Source organism: Clarias gariepinus, chromosome 3 (genome assembly GCF_024256425.1).
Source record: "Clarias gariepinus isolate MV-2021 ecotype Netherlands chromosome 3, CGAR_prim_01v2, whole genome shotgun sequence".
NCBI classification, from domain to species: domain Eukaryota; kingdom Metazoa; phylum Chordata; class Actinopteri; order Siluriformes; family Clariidae; genus Clarias; species Clarias gariepinus.
The window spans coordinates 42,965,001-42,983,977 of NC_071102.1; the positions used below are offsets into that span (position 1 = coordinate 42,965,001).

Here is an 18,977-nt window from a genome sequence, read left to right on the forward strand (position 1 = left end):
AGAATAGTTCAGTTCTATCGAAGTGTAGTATGTAGCAAGTTGTGAAATATGACATTATTCTAAATGTAAAAAATGGCTTGTGTAAAAATTGTATTAATACTTTATATGCATACTTTTTTTTTTCTTTTTTCTTTTTTAAATAAAATTAATTGTATTTTTTCCTTACTGTTTTCTGTAGGTGATGTGATAATCCAGCAGTTTAGTAACATGTTATCTGCTGAAAATGAGACCCTTGTCTCATACAGATCCACAGAGACCAGGCTAGATACGTTCTTGCATGGTGTACTTGCCGAGCGCTATGATGAGTTGTGGGGCTTTTGCAAGAAACTGCTTCTCCTGTCCCATGGGCAGGCTACAGTGGAGAGGGGATTCTCCATTAACAAAGAAGTGGAGACCTGCAATATGCAGGAGGAGACAATGGTCACACATCGACTGGTATGCGATTATGTCAACATCTGTGGAGGGCTCCTCAATGTGCCTATTTCTAAAGAGTTACTGGCCTCAGCTGCATCTGCCAGGTCTAGATATAGAATGCACCTGGATCAGCAGAAGGCTAAGAAAATTACAGATGTCCAGGCACAGAAACGGAAATCTTTAGAAGAAAACATTGAGCACCTGAAAAAGAAAAAAAAAATTCTGGTCCAGGTATCTATGAGCCTGCAGAGGGATGCGGATCAGCTTGCAGAAGAAGCTGAAGGAAAAGCTGGCACCTTGATGGCACAGCTCATTACAAAATCGAACACACTGAGGAAGAGGTATAAAGAAAAAACAAGTGAATTACAGCAAATTGAGACCGAGTTGGAGGCAAAGGGCAAAGAACTGAGATCAATACAGTAAAAAACAAATGTTCAGGTTAATGGCATGCAGTGTACTTACTGCTGTGCAGTGTTTGTTTGAAATCTTCATAAGCCCATGGCTGTCAATATTATTCCTAATGATTAGTCAGTGCAAAGAATATTTTGCAATTTTGTTTCACTCTTTCTGTAAATCAATAAAGAGTTTAATTGGTTGTGTTGTGTGGTGTTTGCAAATTTGTTACTACAAAATTGGTCTTAAATTTCATTCTGTACGGTATTAAAAAGGTCTTAAAAAGTCTTAAATCTATCTCGTAGAAACCTGCAGATACCCTGCTGGCTGAAGCCACTAAACCAAATACCTTCTCCCAACAGGGTGAACACATAACAGCCCCTTCTGCAAAGCATGATGGTTCCCAAGCGAAACCCCGCCCCCGTCACAATATAATGAAAATATAATGTGTAAATAAAATATAATGTATATATTCGTGTTTAATTAAATTCTTAACATTTTAATGGTTAGTGATTGTTGCAGACATTCACACAATTTTTTGGGGGAAGAGCTTGGCTTGTACAGGCGGCGCCCCGCTGTAACCAGCAGATCAAAGGAGCAGTTATCGGCTACACGCAAAACATATTTCCTACACGCAAAACATATTTCACTTAAATATAGGAATATTAAATATTTATTAGCTGATTCAGGTGTTTTATTTCTAATCAGATTCCCCTAAAAACACCACAGCAGTGGTTCTTTCCTCTGAAGACACACTGGAGGGGGCTTCAGTGACTCTGAGCTGTAGCAGTGATGCAAATCCTCCTGTCCAAAACTACTCCTGGTTTAAGCAGAGAGCAGCTGCAGACACAATGCTGACAACAGGCCAGAATTACAGTATCAGTGACATCAGCTCCCAGCACAGAGGACTGTACTACTGCACTGCTCACAACCAGCTGGGACAGCACAACTCCACACCAACACTCCTGGATGTGTTTGGTAAGTAATAGCAACCTCAGAGTTTTTTTTTTTTATAATTGTAGGTTTTAAAGAACCTGAATGATGTTCTCCAGTAAATTTGCACAAATCCCAGACCACTCATTGTGAAATGAAGAAACATCAAAACATTACCAAGTTTGGAAAAAAAAAAACCAGATGTTATCACTTTGCGACTTTTCACCTTCAGTGTTTGTCCATGTTGTAATAATATTCCTTTAAAAATGTCAAAATGAAAATATGACAAAATATAAACAGCTTGAATGTTCTCCCATCCAAAGACATGCAGTGTAGGTTACCTGGCATTTTTACTTTGCTTGTAGGGTGTGTGAGTGAGTGAATGTGTGTGCTTGGGTTCCCTGAAATGGATTGACACCCTGTTAAGTTCCATGCTACAGGTTCAGTGGTATGACGAGTGAGTGAGAGATTTAATGCAATTAAGCACAATAAATATCTGCATAAACAAAGGTGTCTCTCAATGATCAACACTGGGGGTAAAATTCCAACATTGTGTAATCCTGATAAACCTGGCTTTGATCACACGTTGAGATTAACTGGTTCTTATTATTAGTTTCTGAAGGCTCCGAGAAGAACACAGTGTTAAAGCTCATCATGATCGGACTGGGTGTTTTTCTGGCATTAACACTCATCCCAGGAGCTCTGTGGATGTGGTATGTAAATATGAATACACTAAGTATGTTTAGAACATGATTTACAATTAAATACTCATTTATACAATTATCATGAACATGTGCTTGGTGTTTCTCAGGAAGAGGAAGTTGAGCTCAGCTAACAGCCACTGCAGCACTGATGAGAATGAACAGGTGAGTGTGGGTAAAAGGAGAGACAGTTTGATCATGTGACATGTTCATATATGTAATTTAGTCTATGCTTCTTTTCAGCCTTCGCCTGATGCTTTGTATGAAACTGTCCCAGCCTCAGACTTCAGAGGGAAAGTTGCCTCAGATGATCAGGATAACCTTCAATATGCCAGTGTCGTTTTTAAAAAATCCCACAGACAGGAAGAGTCTCTGTCACCCAGACTTCCTTCAGACACCACAGAGGAAGAGGAAGTTCAGTACGCTGCTGTAAACATTAGCAGGAGCACTGCTGCCACCCAGTGAGCAAATCATTATCATTACACCAACACTAATTGTGCTGCTCAGTCTACTTCATTAAGTTTATCATCTGTTTTTGTTCCACAGACTTGGGACAGATGAAATGGCTGATGATTTGTCTCAGATCTACAGCAAGGTCCATAAAATCCCAAGAAAATTAAAGAGCTGAGAGTGATGCATTCAATCTCTTCTGTCTCTAAAGTGAATAGGAGAAGAAGAGCAACTTTGACATCTTATAATAGAGCAGTAGCAGTACTGATGAATCAATCTGTTATTTTGTGCTCATATACTGTAGTACTGTGTGTGTTACCTATAAAATTTTGTCCGCAGGACAGGATTTTAAAGAGGGATTTAAATTAAGGGTTCTATTTGTTATTACATTTTTATACTTGTTTTATTGCTAATTATTTTATACTGCTTTTATTTTAATGGCTTTTATATGGTTTCTTAATGTGTGCTTATCATTTACACTTGATTTATCATTTAATATCTGTTAATTTGTTTGTTGTTGATGGATAACATTATTAAGGCAAGTTTCACAATTTCACAAATATTTTCTATATCTAAGTTAGCTTTCATTTTTTAGATGTTAAATTTACACTTAACTATTGCTTTACATATTTAAATTTTTTTTTCATTTACAATAATTAGTAATCTCTATGCACTGCATCTATAGAATAAGTAATTAAACTGAGCTGTTCACTATAATTAATAAACAGTATTTTTTTAATGAAAGGTTATGAACCACATGTGTTTTTTGTTTTTGTGTGTGTGTGTGTGTGTGTGTGTGTGTGTGTGTGTGTGTGTGTGTTTCTTTTATGGTACACAATTATAATTGAAAATGTGTTAAATGTTATCTCTCCTGATGCAAATAAATAAATAAAATTCCTATATTCATTTTCATAATTACAAGATAAATTTATAGTTTCACAAACACAGAGTATGTAAGCTATATACCCACCTTGCATCCGGAAAGTATTCAGTTTTGTTAAGTAATAGCCTTACTCCAAAATGGATTAAATTCATTATTTTCCTTAAAATTTTACCAACAATACCCCATAATGACAACATAAAAGTTTGTTTGCAATCTTTTCAAATTTTTTAAAAATAAGAACAACCATCTCTGCAGCACTCCACCAGGCCTGTATGGTAGAGTGGCCAGACGGAAGCCACTTCTCAGTAAAAGGCACATGACAGCCCGTCCGGAGTTTGCCAAAAGGCACCTGAAAGACTCAGACCATAGGAAACTAAAATTCTGAAGCACCTTTGGAACCTTTTTTAAGTATGATGCCACAAGATGGTTGTTCTGCTGGAAGGTTCTCCTCTCTCCACAGAGAAATCTTGGAGGCCTTTCAGACTGACCATCAGGTTCTTGGTCACCTCCCTCTATGATCAGGCCCTTTTCCCCCGATCGGTCATTTGGCATTTATGAGTGATAGAGGCCACTGTGCTCATCTGGACCTTTAATGCTGCAGAAATGTTCCTGTACCCTTCCCCTTAATACAATCCTGTCTACAGACAATTCCTTGAACTTCATGGCTTGGTTTGTGTTCTAACTTGCACTGTTACCTTATATAGACAGATGTGTGCCATGTTCCTACTGGGTATGTTCCTAAATCTCTTAAATAAACAGTTATTAAACCACTAATCAAGAAACCTGACCTTGACCCCGGTCAGCTTTCCAATTACAGGCCGATATGAAACCTCCTCTTTATCTCTAAAATTCTGGAAAAGGTAGTATAACAGCAGCTATGTTCATATCTACATAGAAATAGGATAAACAAACTGTATCAGTCAGGATTAGGCCTCATCACTGCACAGAGACAGCACTCGTTAAAGTAGTAAATGACCTCTTAGTGGCCTCTGATCAGGGTTGCATCACTATATTTGTGTTACTCGACCTCAGTTCAGCTTTTGACACTATTGTTCACGCTATTCTCCTTCACAGATTAGAAAATGTAGTAGGAATTAATGGAACGGCCCTCTTGTGGCTCAGATCCTATTTGACTAATTGTTATCAGTTTGTAGATTTAGATGGTGACCATTCCTCATGTTCTCAAGTGGAGTTTGGTGTTCCATAGGGTTCAGTTTTAGAGCAGCTTTACACAGTTAAAAGATTATTTAAGTCTGTATGGAATGTAAGTCAAATTCAAATTCAAGTTTTATTTGTCACGTACACAGTCATACACAGTACGATATGCAGTGAAATGCTTTTCCGACTACCAGTGACCCTAAAATAAAAACTTAAACATAAGAATGAATATAAATAAAAGGTAATATGGTAGAAAATAAAGTTAACTGGTAAAATATATTGTACAAGTAAAAATAAACACATATTGCAGTAAAAGAAATATTGCAGAAAAATGAAATTAACTAGTAAAAGTAAAAATATACTGTGCTACCTAAAATAAAATTAGAATAAAAATATACTGTACAAATAAGAACAATATATATATATATATATATATATAATATAGAAATATGAAAGAAGAAAATAGAGATTTGTCCATAAGTAATTAAAAAAATGGCTGAGGTGTGCAAATATGCATAAAGTGACTGACTTTTTAAAGTGTCTTATTATTAAAGTGATTTGTGCAGTGGTCCATAATGAAAGTATAAGTATATAGTGCAAAAATTGTGCATGAATGTGTCCATACTGTCCATAAATGCCCACTGTTGGATGTAAAAGAGATGATATTAGTGCTGTATTGTGTTGTGGTTGAGAGACCTTATGGCCTGCGGGAAGAAGCTCCTGTATTGGTCTTCAGGGAGCGGAATCGCTTCCCAGACCGCAACAGAGAGAACAGTCCATTGTTGGGATGGCTGAGGTCCCTTACCATCTTCCTGGCCTTAGTCCAGCACTGTTTTCTGTAGATCGAGTGCAGGTTAGGGAGCTCGGTGCGGATGATTCGTTCAGCTGAACGCACCACCCTCTGTAGAGCTTGTCTGTCCTGCATGGTGCTGTTCCCGAACAAGGTTGTGATGTTTCCCGTCAGGACGCTCTCTATGGTGCAGGAGTAGAAATTTCTGAGCACCTTGGAGGGCAGTCTAAAGTCTCTCAAGCGTCTGAGGTAGTAGAGACGCTGCCGGGCCTTTTTCACCACGGTGTTGATGTGACAGGACCATGACAGGTCCTGCGTGATGTGAACATTGAGGTATCGAAAGCTGTCCACTCTCTCCACTGGGCTGCTGTTGATGACTGGGGTCTGGTAGTTCCTCTCCTGCTTTGTACAAAAGTCCACAATCAGCTCCTTTGTCTTGCTGACGTTCAGGAGGAGATTGTTCCTCTGGCACCATTTCTCCAGATTTCCTATCTCCTCTAGGTAGGCCGACTCATCGTTGTTGGCGATCAGGCTCACCACGACAGTGTCGTCAGCAAACTTGATGACGGCGGTGGAGTTGGTAGTCGCCACGCAGTCGTGGGTGTACAAAGAGTACAGCAGGGGGCTCAGAACACAGCCCTGGGGTGCTCCAGTGCTGAGAGTGAGGGAGGCTGAGACATGACCGCCCATCCTTACTGCCTGTGGTCTGCCAGTTAGGAAGTTGGAGATCCACTGGCACATAGATGAGCTGAGTCCCAGGTACTCCAGCTTGGTGGTGAGTGTGGAGGGAATTATGGTATTAAATGCAGAGCTGTAGTCGATGAAGAGCATTTTCACATAATTCCCTTTCCTAGCGTCCAGGTGAGTGAGTGATGTGTGGAGGAGGTGATGAGAGATGGCATCATCAGTGAATGCCTGTGAATGAATACGCACAGCAGAGGGACAGAGACATGAGGGAAATCTAATACCGTATTGTGTAGTGTCCCCTTTTCAGCGGATTTTTCCGCTACCGCAAATCAGTTTATCAACTTGTAATATATTAATTTCAGGAATATATTAACATATTGCAGACCTTTATTTAAGGGGGCGCTGCCCCCTCTTGCCCCTGAATAGAGCCAGCCTCGATTATACACCCACACACACACATTATATATATATATATATATATATATATACTCTAAAAGGGCACTAACTACACAGACCAAACTGTTACCTTCTCTCTAAAAATTCTAAATATAAACAAACAAAATACAGCTTTTTTTCTCAGTATATCATAAACAGTGAAACAACGTAAACTCATCGCTATGCTTGTTGTAACCGAAAAAAAAACGCTGCAACTGCTTTAAAGTCTTTCCCTCCATGACTGCTGAAATCCGACACGACACTACGTTAGGCTACGTCTTGACTCATTCGTGATTGGATGTTGACCGAGGGCTCAGGGGAGGTGTGTGTGTGTCTGTGCGCGCGCATACTTTTTGTACTGTTATAAAAATTCTAAATGTAAACAAACAAAATACAGCACTTTTGGCATAGGTAAACGGAAAATTGAAGTTGTTCAGCTGTTTAGTGTCACTATGCAGATGTTACACTCAGTGTAGTTACCGAAATCTTTGGGTGAGTTCTTATTGAGTGGCCACTCCCACATTTCCCTTGCTTTTATTACATGATCCTTATGTGAGCATAAGCAGTGAAACATTCTGCAGGTTTATAATACACCGCGGCCAAGTGAACTACGTTCCCGCTGATTAGGCGCATGATCCGTTGCCTAGCAACACTGAACGAAACGGGGCATAATCGTGGTGCTTGCTTATGACATAGCATAGTTTATTATCTGCTGTGGTAGATCTGATTTATTCAAATTCAATATTGTTTTAGTGACAATTTTACGGAAGCAGGTTCAGAACTAAATTGCTGCTCCTGCTTTATCCAAGACGTTCAGAAGCTTCAAATAGAATGAACAAACTAATAAATTTTCTCCATACGATATAAAATAAAGTAGAGCTTTCCTTTTTGTTATAGTATGAAGCTGCTAGATGGACAAAAGAGGAGAAAAAACGGCAGAAAAAAGTAATGCCAAAAACTTTGAGTTCTAATGCAAAACGTGCCTTTTTTTTTTTTTTTCTGCCGTTATTTTTTTCCACTTCCTTTGTCCCCTTAGAGACTTAGTAGGTTTATCATTGTGTGTCAGCAACAGCTTCCCATTTAAAACAAAGGGCGGTCAAATAGGCGGATTCCTGCCTTTCATTTGAAGCACATGTAGATAATATTACCAGGATAGCATTCATTTACCTCAAAAATATTGCCAAGATAAGAAATATATTGCCACCAAATAATGCAGAAAAACGAGTTCATGCTTTTATCACCTCTAGGTTGGACTATTGTAATGCCTCACTGTCTGGTTGTTCAGCTAGGTGCATAAACAAGCTTCAGTTAGTCCAGAATGCAGCAGCGAGAGTCTTCACTCAAACCAGAAGATACGAGCACATCACCCCTATCTTATCCACATTACATTGGCTTCCTGTGAAATTTCGCATCGATTTTAAAGTACTACTATTGACGTATAAAACATTAAATGGTCTTGTGCCACAGTATCTCAGTGAACTGCTAGTATCTTACAATCCACCATGCCTACTTCGATCAAAGGATGCAGGCTGCTTGTCAGTACCACGTATTATTAAAACTACAGCAGGGGGCAGAGCTTTTTCTTACGAAGTTATGGAATTGCCTTACAAATAGTGTTTGGGACTCAGACACAGTGTCAGTGTTTAAGTCTAGCCTAAAAACCTATTTTTTTAGCCAAGCATTTTTGTAAATTGATTTGCCTTAGGTACTGTAAAGGAGCAGATCTGGGGGACTCATGGACGTAGAGTATTATGGTGAAATGGTATGTTTAGATGCTGTCCTCCCCACTCTCATTGATCACTCAGGTTTGTTGACGGTGAGGTGATTGGTTGCTTTACATCTCAGGGAGCCCTCATGTCTGTGTTTCCTTCTGGCTCTCCCTTTTAGTTATGCTGTCATAGTTAGTCTTGCCGGAGTCCCTGCTTGCACTCTACACTACTACTGCTCTCTCCTTTCTCTCTCTCTCCCTCTCTCCTTTTTCCTCTACCTGTCTCTCTGTCGAGCTATATATGTCGCTCCTGAGCTGCCAGTGATCCAGACCTTCTCTGCCCTCTGGACCTGTCTAACTCGTCCTCGAGTCCTGTTTCTGGTTGGAGATCTCATCACATTGGTGCCCCGTGTGGTCTGCCTGGGATGCGTGTGGTGACTGGGGATGGTTCCACTTTTCCACAAAGACGGTCCCATTCTCGACTGATGCAGACAGACGTTCTCTGAGGACCTGTGTCTTCAGTCGCTCTGAAGACCTGTGTCTTCGGTCGCTGGGTTCCCTGTTGAGTCTGGTTCCTCTCAAGGTTTCTTCCTATTATCATCTCAGAGAGTTTTTTTTTTCTTGCCACTGTCACCGTCGTCCTTGGCTTGCTTATCAGGGACAGTCTTATCATTTTCATTCATACACATTCACATTTCAAACAAACTTAATTCTTTTAATTGTGTAAAGCTGCATTGCGACAATGTCAATTGTTAAAAACGCTATACAAATAGAAGTGAATTTAATTTAATGGAATTGATTATTTAGTTTTTTTCAGCCTACTCCTTGTCATACCCAATTTCTCTGAAGGTTTTCTGAATCTGCATGTTTTAGACCTGTTCTCAGCCTGCTTCTTGTGCTGTCAAAGATTCTTGTCAAATCAAATTTCTCAAATTTTTCAAATTACAGATGTCGCCATTAAAAACGCACGTTTCGAGAAAAGGAATCCCGTGATTTGCCGCGGCATTGCGCGGCTGCGCACGGCAAGCTGTGAAAATGCCCTTCATTACCTGTAAGGGGCAGTCGTGTTTCAGTCTGAAGTATTGTGTGTCTACTGAAGCTAAAAATGTGTTCTCTCTCTTAGGCACCCATTGACAGCAAGCGACGGAGCTCATAAACCTGTCGAGCTCAAACTGTAAATACTAATATGTATTTATTCTTCATTTTCTTTTATCCTTTAATGATGATACTTCTTCGACTGCGCTTTTTTCATTCAGTATTATAATTATTATTAGTAGTAGTGCTCCGAATTTTTTATTGTTATTATTCCTATTATTATTGTAACGCACCTGCACGTGTGCAAAAAGACTACAATGATGTATGATATGTTAGCCTAAAACAATTGTTTTATTGTTTTTATGTGCTTTAAATATACAATCTTGTGCAAAGTGAAAGTGAGTTGCGCGTGCGGCTTTTTGATCAAAAGGCTGATAAACGCATGCGCAGATATGAGCAGATTTATCTATAAACCAACAGACATGAAATGAAAAAAAAAATAACCACAAAAATATGTACCACTCTGAATACAATGCGACAGCACGCAAAATCCCTGGGCTTTGACTGCACTTCATTTGTTAATATTGTAGTAGTACACTAAAAAAATGCTGGGTTTCTGTAAACACATCGTTGGGTTGTTTATGCTGGGTCAAAATTCTGTGTTATTTCGGGTACTTTAATCACAATGTTGGGTTGCTTTTGCTTAAAAAAAAAAAAAAACGAAAAAAGAAAGTTCTCTGTTTTGTCCCTAGACCTTTTGTTCTGGTATTTATGCAGTAAACTCATGGGTAAACAAGATGATTTAAGAATTTAATTAAACACGAATATAAGTGGCATTTTAATTCAAATCCAACATTTTGCGGTGCAAGGGTGTCAACTTGCACGTTCTGCGATATTCCATTGTCCAAGTGTTACTGTGTGTGCTTTGCAATGTCAGACACATTCAAATGCAAATGTACGTGCATGTTATTCACAAGTTCTGACGCATGTCTTTTTGTTACACAGTGTCACTCACGACTCCAGACGTTTCATTGATTTCTTTGTGTCTTGTTTTATTTTCAACATCAAAGTACAACGGTTGTTACAGTTTCTTGCATAAATTTACTGTAGTCACGACGAGTCGTTTGCTGTGTTCTGTAGCTTTGATAGATTACAGTTACAACAACTCATTTTACTGTATCCTTTTAGCTTACAGTCTCACGATATCACAATATCACGGTCAAAAGCTTGTGTACTCCAAACCTTTCTGTATCCTTCCATGTCTTAACAGCAACTGAACAACTAACGTGCGTGATAGACATGCAGCTACATAACTGTGAGATGATGTCACAGAACAACTCATAAAATGATGTCACAATACAAATTATGAGTATGATACTTAATGCTTAACTAATAGACTAAAATAAAATAAACATAACAACAAATCACAAAAATGAAATATGGCCCTTACAGCAAATAATACCCCCTTTTCAGGTGTGAATAAGTTTCTCCACTGTGCATGGTTTCAGCAAAGTGGAGGATCTTGGATCTTGCTTTAGGCCTCTTCTTAAATTTGTGTAAATTCAAAATCTTCTGGATTCTACATTCTAAAATTGACATTGTTACCGTTTTTAATCCCTGGAATGCGATTTTTCTTATTATAACATGCATGCTTTTAAATACTCTACAATGTTAAATTTTAGATTTTATTTAAAAATAAATAAATAAACCAAATTAAATTATTCCATTTGTATTTACCCTTGTAAAATAGCATGAAAAAATGATGGGTTGTGTATTGAGCGATTAAAAACAATACAAGACATGTTACGATAAGGACTATCTCTTCCATTCCAGTGATTAAAAAACGGCTCACCAGCCGTGCCTAATTCCGTCATGTCATGTGTCCTCCTCTTTAATTTTCCTCGTAGTCTAAATCAGCGCTCAGCCGCACGCAAAAAGTTTTCCAGAGCGCACCGGCAGAAGTTGACTGATGATTGTGAATGCGTCGGGAAAAACACGTTTGCCATCATTTTCTGACGCGTTCACCAAAAACAATACAGAACAGTGCACCTTATTTGCTTATTATTGATAGCTTATTTGCTTTCAAACATTTACAAAATCATAACGTTTTTTCGTTATTGTAAGTGTGCTTAAATAAAAGTCTTATAAAGACTATGTAGTCTTATATAGTTTATTATAGTTTTTGCACATCAATCAGAGTCCTCATCTGTTACATTTTTTGAGGACAATGGGTTTTTTAGCCTGTCACAGCGTGCACAAAATCAATATCACTCCTCGCTCACTAGTTAGGCGTCCTCCCCTTCAGATATGCGAAGAAGCGGGGCTTAGTTAGAATTAGGCACTGCTGGTGAGCTATCCTTGCTAATGATCCCGGGCTTGCACCCCGCACTATAAAATCCTCAGGGTTTGTTGGGTGACAGTGGATTTTACTACATGGTGCGAGTGTGACGCGCGCGCAACAACGCGGAAGTGCGGCATTCAAGCGGGGCAAATGGAACGCGCCCCAGGGACTTCAAACGTAGCGAGAGATGGGAGAAGTCTAATCAGCACGCAACTGCACCAAAACGTTTTCTCAAGCGCGGAGGAATGTTGTTGTACTAAATAATATTTATGCAAAAAGGGCCTCTTATTCCTATTAATCCTGGGTTGTCGCACCCTCCCCAGGTGTGAATCAGCTGTTCTCATCTATACATTCAGAGAAACTGAAATGGACCTCTCCACACTTTAAAACCCTCTTGAATCTGAGGCTCTTCTGGAGACTTTCAGTGATTTAAATTTGTGTAATTTTAATCTTCTAAAGTTGACATTGTTACCGTTTTAAAGTCTTCTAAAGTTGACATTGTTTACAAAAGACCTTTTATTTGGGGTTTAGTGACTGATGTGCCTAACATTTTTTAGCAGATCCTCTGTTTCACTACATAATCCTTGACTTTTCATGAGTATGTAAGACCTCTTGACACCTCTCTCTTTATCTCTGCAGACCAAATCATTAGCACGTCCCTCCCCAAAACAGCGCAGCAATTTACTTTCTTTCCATTTACTTACATCTGAACTGAGTCGTTTACATAAGACAATGATCAATAGCTCATCATATCTATTTATTCACACAGATGTTCCTGTTTTACATGGAAATTTACAGGCTTGTTACAAAATGATTGTCTCTGACAGAGCCATCAGAACAGTGGCAGCTGGAACACCTAAAACGCATGCAGGATTATTTGTTTATAATCTAAACATTTCTAAACGTGGGCTATTGTTATTTACTTACAATATTTGTTAATTTAATTTAAATGGGGTTTGGCCTCCGGGATATTGAGCATCATGATCCTCAACTTTACTTTCTGCCACGGCGTGCGCCTGTGATGGGTGTGCGCTCAAATCTACTATCGCTACTCGCTTACTCCGTAGGCTCCCTGAATAGGTGGTAAAGGGACAGAGCCGCCTATTCGCGCCGGCTGGCGAGAATTAACATTAATAAGATTGCGGGCTTATAGAGTTACTGCATTATGTTTTAAGAAATTCTTAATTGAGATTTTTCTCCTAATTACGTGCCCACAAATACTTTGACATACACTTATCAACAGAAATTCTCCGTGTTATCATGAATTGCTTTTTATATGAATGTTTCATATGAGACGCGTGCACAAACACATACTTATATAATATATTTACATACAAACACATGCTGTATACACATAAAAACATAATATATTCAATAAATTTGTGAATTACACTCAAATTACATTTTAGGCAGAGACGTCTGCTCAGTCCTGTTAAATAGTTTTAAACCTTAATTCTGCCAATTCCCCCATCCGCGAAACCGGTTTGATAACATCAAAGGTGAAAAGAGGGATGTGAGCGCGCTGTCTCGTTGTATATATATATACTGCACTATATACTATATCGTTATGTACTGCACACACACACACACACACACATATATATATGTATATATATATATATATATATATATATATATATATACGTATATATATATATATATATATATATATATATATATATATATATATAGTTCATTCATGTCTTCTGATGATGGCGACACATTTTTACGTTTTAAATAAGACATGTTGGCATATTCACGAATCAGGACATTTACATAGTTAACACTATCAGATTATAAGGTAGCCTACTATCAGGTAATTAAATTAATTTAAGACCATTTAAACTGAGGCATTGCCGCGTCTTTTATTAATTTGTTCCTGTTAAGACATTACAAAAACTATATAAGAAACTTACTATGAATTTCAAAGCACGAATTTGGGCATCTCATTTCATCCTTATGAAAATAATATGAAGCACATATGTGGAGGTATTCAAGTACTTTTATGTTGAAGGTTAAAAAAAAAAAAAAAAAAAGAAGCTGAGTCCGGAAGCAACGTGAGGTAGGGCGGAAGAGAGCCGAGGCGGAGGCGGAGCGACAGTTTTTGTGTTTTTTTATGAGTGGCGCAAAAAACGGGAGCAACAAAGAGCACCATAGTGGCGAGAGAAGTAAGACAGTGATTTTCATGACTCATTTTTGTACGGGAATTGCAGTTAGAGAGTATCAAGGTGAGCTGCCGAGGAGCTGGACCGAGCTTGACCTGCTGCGGCTCGATGGAAGGAGTGAAAATTGCTGTGTGACCGAGCTGAACACCAATGTGATACGAAAGGGGCGTCGCTCACCGCGTTTGCTGAAAGTGTGCTGCGTGAGTGTTTGTCTCTTTCTGAAGAGTGAGTTTGCGCTCTATTACAGTGACACTTGTGAAACTACTCAGTCAGTATCTCCGCGCTATTAAAAAAAGGGAGAAGTGGACTCCAGAGCGGCTGATTGTTTTTTTTTGCAGCTGTTGCTTCGAGTGAGTTCTCCGCGTGCTGTTTTGGCGCGTTGCTGCCGCCGTGCAAACCGCTTTGTCGACGGTTCTGTTTTTTTTGGGTCTTATGCTCTTGCTGAGGGACTTATTTTTCTCCTTTTGCTTCTACGATTTTAGGATGGACCTTTTGGACATGTAACAGAGTTTCTTGTCTCAGGACTAAATATTTTTCTTATTTTTGTCGTCTCCAAAGGGAGGACTCTGGGACAGACTTTCTGAACTGGGACTTGAGCTTGCGTTGGACTGCAACTGTCCTTGTCCTTGTGTGGAATTATTTGCTTGGACAGCGATTTCACTTTTTGCTGGATTTTTTTGTTGGGACTGTTCTTTCTTGTCTTTGAGAGACGTTTCCTATTAGTTACCCTGCCATATATGGACATTTCAGTACCAGCTCTGATTACAGCAGACTTAATCAGGTCACGTTTAAGGACGCTTATCCTCTTCCCCGTGTGGAAGAGTCGTTGGATGCTTTAGGAAAGGCCAAGTTGTTTTCCACACTTGATCTCACGGCAGGTTATTTTCAAGTGGCAGTAAGTGAATCTGACCAGGAGAAAACTGCTGTCACCACACCATTCGGGTTGTTTGAATGGACTCGGATGCCGTTTGGTTTATGCAATGCTCCGGCCACCTTTCAACATCTGATGGGCGTAGCGTTGGGTGACCTGGCTTTTGATGTTCTCTTAATCTACCTGGATGATATTATTGTGTTCTCTAAAGACTTTAGAAGTCATTGCGAGAGATTGGAGCTTGTTTTCTCCAGATTAAGGCGGCATGGGCTGAAGCTGAAACCAAGTAAATGTTTCCTCTTTAAACCAGTAGTCCGGTTCCTAGGGCACATAATTTCTGCTAAAGGAATTCAGGTAGATATGGACAAAGTTCAGTGTTTGGATGCGTGGCCAACACCCACAAATGTTAAGCAGGTTAGGCAGTTTTTTGGGATTTATGAGCTATTATCGCCGTTTTGTCCCAAGGTTTGCACAACTGGCAAAACCCTCTAGTGGGAAGAGGTAAAAAATGCTCTAGTGGGAAGAGGTAAAAAAAACAATACATCAGAACCGTTTACCTGGAATGAGGAATGTCAGGCTGCATTCAGCCAACTAAAGAGTAGTCTCATAGCACCTCCGGTGTTGGCTTACCCTGATTTCCAGTGTCCGTTCATATTGACAACAGATGGGAGCCGTAATGGTCTGGGGGCCATACTTAGTCAAAAGCAGGGGGGTATAGAACGCGTCATTGCATACGCGAACCGAGGCCTGAAAGGATCTGAAAGAAATTATAAATACTATAGTGCCTTCAAGTTGGAGTTACTTGCCCTTAAGTGGGCAGTAACCGAGAAATTCAAGGAGTACCTCATGTTTGCTAGGTTTCAAGTAATCATGGATCACAACCCTCTCCGATACCTGGAAACAGCCAATCTCGGGGCAGTGGAGCAGCGTTGGGTTGCTCAGTTAATAGAATTTAACTTTGAGGTTTGCTACAAGCCAGGCAGGCAAAACATTAATGCTGACGCTCTTTCTAGGATTCCTTGGGGTATAGAACCTAAGAAAGATGATGCAGGAAAACATTTTATCCGATTGACCTTAGATGAGGTACGAGCATGCTTGTGGCCAGGTAAAGACGAGGAAGAAAGTGAGCCCACGGTCCAAACTGCCACGCAAGCAGTCATAAAGGCGGGTGTGGATGGGTATAGCTGGTCATCTATTTGTGAGCAACAGAAAAAGGATCCCTGTATAGCACCGGTGTATACTGCTGTGCTTGAGAACAAGGGGATAGTGGCACATAGTTTCCGAAGTATGGGGGCCCAGCAAAGGAAGTTAGCCAGACAACTTGAGCGTCTGAAACTAAAGCATCAAGTGCTATACAGAGTAATTACAGATCTAAGAGATGGAGAGGAGATTTGGCAATTAGTAGTACCACGCTCTTTGCAAATGAAAGTGTATGAAGGAGTCCCTCTATGACCAGTGATATACCGGCGTGGGTAACCCAGTGTCGGAGATGTACTTTGGCTAAGGATGTGTTTCCCAAAATTCATGCTCCTATGACTTGCACCAACGTAACCGCACCCTTAGAAGTTCTTGCTATGGATTATACCATGCTTGAGAGATCAGCAGGGGGCTATGAGAACGTCTTAGTGCTCACTGACATGTTTACCAGGTTTACAGTGGCGGTGCCAACTAAAAATCAGACTGCTATTACAACTGCCAGAGCCCTTGTACGACACTGGTTTGTCTGTTATGGCACGATTGCATTCGGATCTGGGGAGGTGTTTTGAGGCAAGCGTAATTAAAGAGCTCTGTAAGTTGTATGGGATCAGCAAGAGCCGCACCAGTCCATATCACCCGCAAGGGAACGCGCAGTGCGAGAGATTTAATCGTACTATGCATGACATGCTGCGGACGTTACCTGCTAAAAAAAAAAGGGATTGGAAGACTTACTTACCTGAACTTGTAATGGCCTACAATAGCCATGTTCATTCGTCGACAGGCTACTCTCCATTTTATTTAATGTTCGGACGAGACGCAAGGCTGCCCATGGACGTCCTAGGCGGAAAAGACCTTATCGATGAGGAAGCAGATGATTTGGATGAATGGGTGAAGAATCATCATGAACGCTTGAAGATTGCAGCGGAGACTGCAAAAGCAACTGCCCAAGAAGCTTCCAGGAGAAGGAAGAGAGTCTATAATCGCAAGACTGCAGGTGCGCTCATCAGACCGGGTGACAGAGTATTGCTGCGTAACCACAAGGTTAGGGGACGGAACAAAATTCAGGATAAGTGGGAGTCTGTACCATATTTGGTAGTACGGCAGAATCACCCGGATTTACCTGTGTTTACTGTACGTCCTGAGGTAGGGGGTCCTGCCAAGGTAGTTCACAGAGAACAACTTAGACACTGTACCTTTCTCACTCCCACAAAACAGGTTACACATGCTGAAAAAGAAATAGAGCTGCCAGAAACAGATGTTGACACATATGACATTGTTTACACTCCGTGTCCCACACACCTTCAGAACACAGGCTTATGGGAACAGGGGGGTAGTGTAGGTAAGGTTAAAGGGGTGGAATCTGAACAAGAAGTAGAATCTGTAGACTCTAACATTCCAGAAGATGACATACAGGGGGTACCATGTCTAAGACGTTCTAAACGAGAGACACAGGGTAAACTGCCCATAAGATATAGAGATGATTTTATTATGTAAGTCGGGGCTAGAGTGTTAAGGCATCTAAGAGAGAAAATGGCAATTTGTTTGTTGGTTTACATCAAGAGAATGTTAAATGTTGACAATGTTGTGGTGCTGAGACTGTTGTATGTTTTTATTTTTTTTAGGAACTGGCCTGCCTGAAATGTCATGTATATGGCAGGGTTTAGCAGGGGGGAATGTGGAGGTATTCAAGTACTTATAGGTTGAAGGGTAAAAAAAAAAAAAAAAAAAGAAGCTGAGTTTTTTTTGAGCGGCGCGAAAAAACGGGAGCAACAAAGAGCACCATAGTGGCGAGAGAAGTAAGACAGTGATTTTTATGACTCATTTTTGTACGGGAATTGCAGTTAGAGAGTATCGAGGTGAGCTGCCGAGGAGCTGGACCGAGCTTGAGCTGTTGCGGCTTGATGGAAGAAGTGAAAATTGCTGTGTGACCGAGCTGAACACCAACGTAATACGAAAGGGGCGTTGCTCACCGCGTTAGCTGCGTGAGTGTTCTTTCTGAAGAGTGAGTTTGCGCTCTATTACAGTGACACTTGTGAAACTACTCAGTCAGTATCTCCGCGCTACTAAAAAAAAGGAGAAGTGGACTCCAGAGCGGCTGTTGCTTCGAGTGAGTTCTCCGCGTGCTGTTTTGGCGCGTTGCTGCCGCCGTGTGGATACGAACGGCATTGTGGATTCTTTGTCGACGGTTCTGTTTTTTTTGGGTCTTATGCTCTTGCTGAGGGACTTATTTTTCTCCTTTTGCTCCTACGATTTTAGGATGGACTTTTTGGACATGTAACAGAGTTTCTTGTCTCAGGACTAAATATTTTTCTTATTTTTGTCGTCTCCAAAGGGAGGACTCTGGGACAGACTTTCTGAACTGGGACTTGAGCTTGCTTTGGACTGCAACTGTCCTTGTCCTTGTGTGGAATTATTTGCTTGGACAGCGATTTCTCTTTTTGCTGGATTTTTTTTGTTGCTTTGGACTGAGATTAAGAATGCTTTGGATTAAGAATGCTAAAAAATAGAAAAGAGCACCTTGTCTTTCTTGTCTTTGAGAGACGTTTCCTATTAGTTACCCTGCCATATATGGACATTTCAGTACCAGCCCAGTTCCACGGTCAGGTAAAATGCGATCTTGAGTCATGACTCTTGCCCAGGTATGTTGATTAATTTATAAAAATCTGCAAAGTGAAACTGCTAACTGTTGGGTTAACCTTATATCATTTGAGTTTTTGTGAGAATTGGTTCCATGTTTTGTACTGTTGTGGGAATTACAAAGAGACTGGAACTGCCAGTGTATTCAAGTGACATTAATTTTATTTATTCAATTACAG

The 18,977-nt window shown here is 40.1% G+C and overlaps 1 protein-coding gene across 1 annotated transcript in view; it reads left to right on the top strand.

Moving 5' to 3' along the window:
• LOC128518536 (uncharacterized) overlaps window positions 1-1,122 on the top strand; it is a 2,226-nt gene extending 1,104 nt beyond the window's left edge. Inside the window, exon 4 of the mRNA XM_053491692.1 lies at window positions 179-1,122. Coding sequence (XP_053347667.1) covers window positions 179-837 — 659 coding nt within the window. The 3' untranslated portion in view covers window positions 838-1,122. The remainder of the gene's footprint in view (window positions 1-178) is intronic.
• The last annotated feature ends 17,855 nt before the right edge of the window (window positions 1,123-18,977 follow it).